At 39.9% G+C, this 1,121-nt stretch overlaps 1 protein-coding gene across 1 annotated transcript; it reads right to left on the reverse strand.

Moving 5' to 3' along the window:
- Positions 1 to 218: 218 nt before the first annotated feature.
- Positions 219 to 668, reverse strand: LOC140862808 (protein EXORDIUM-like 3). Its single transcript, XM_073265848.1, has one exon. The coding sequence runs from the start codon at positions 666 to 668 to the stop codon at positions 219 to 221; it is 450 nt and encodes a 149-aa protein (XP_073121949.1).
- Between the last annotated feature and the right edge of the window lie 453 nt (positions 669 to 1,121).

A 1,121-nucleotide genomic window follows, 5' to 3' on the forward strand; every position in this document is an offset into this window, starting at 1 on the left:
GGGGTTGCTTGTCTGAATAAACTCCAAGACACCTTGAAATACTTAATAAAGTGCTCCATGTGCCTAAAATCAATTGTTATGGTATGGGAAAGGAAATCAAAGGGAACAAAAGTGAAATCAAAAGAATCCTCCAAAAACCCAAACAAATTTCCGATTAAAGACGCAAAGATAACAAAAGTAAAATAAAAATAATCTTGCAAGAACCCAAATAGAAAATTTCATTGAAATGGGCTAATCATACCGTCCACCCCTACGTCGTCGTTCAGAGGCTTCACCACCTTCAGCGTCGGAATGTACGCCGGCATGGCGAATGGGTAGGCGCACACTCCAGGGAAGAGATTCGCGGAGTTTCCCACCCAGGCGTACGATCGCGTGTATCCGACGATCGAGGGGAAGGTGAAGTAGTGGAAGCCGAAGACGTTGTTGCAGAAATCCTGGACATACACGTCACTCGGCGTCATCATGAGGTAGACGCCGCTCTTGGGGTTGATCGGTAGCGGGCGGATGGAGGCGGTGATGGCAGATTTTATCACCGATTGTGCAGAGAATACAGCCAAATATTTTGATAAGGAATAGTGATGTGGGGTGTTTCTTATCAGCATTGGAAGAGGAAAAAACAGACGGTGGAGTTGATAATCTGTGAAAGACGAAGAAGAAGCTACCACCATTTAGGAATTTCGATTTTATTGTTGCACAAAATCTGCTTGTTGCGATTGTTCTGTTTGAGAGAGGGATGAGTTTTGACCTAAGGTGAGAATGTGAATTGAAGAGAGAAGAAAATAAACTGACTTTTCACAAATAAAAACTGATCTTATACACGATCTAAAATTGAAAACGGAAAAGTAATATGAGAAGAGAAGGGAAAAACAACGTGGATGATAAAAGGGGCAATTTTGGGATATCAAAAATCAGACCATGACACCACAATTTTTAAAGACAAAAACTTGTATGAGACGGTCTCAAAGGTCATATTTATGAGACGGATCTTTTATATGGGTTATCCATTAAAAAGTATTACAATTTATGTCAAAAGTATTACTTATTTTTATAAATATGGGTAGAATTGACCCGTTTCATGGATGATACCGTCTCACAAAAATGTTACTCATTTTTAAAAGGTG

Source organism: Henckelia pumila, chromosome 4 (assembly GCF_033568475.1).
Source record: "Henckelia pumila isolate YLH828 chromosome 4, ASM3356847v2, whole genome shotgun sequence".
NCBI lineage: Eukaryota > Viridiplantae > Streptophyta > Magnoliopsida > Lamiales > Gesneriaceae > Henckelia > Henckelia pumila.

What these genes read in the sequence shown, in the direction of transcription:
- LOC140862808 (XM_073265848.1), bottom strand. Translation starts at nt 668, where the DNA reads ATGGTGGTAGCTTCTTCTTCGTCTTTCACAGATTATCAACTCCACCGT.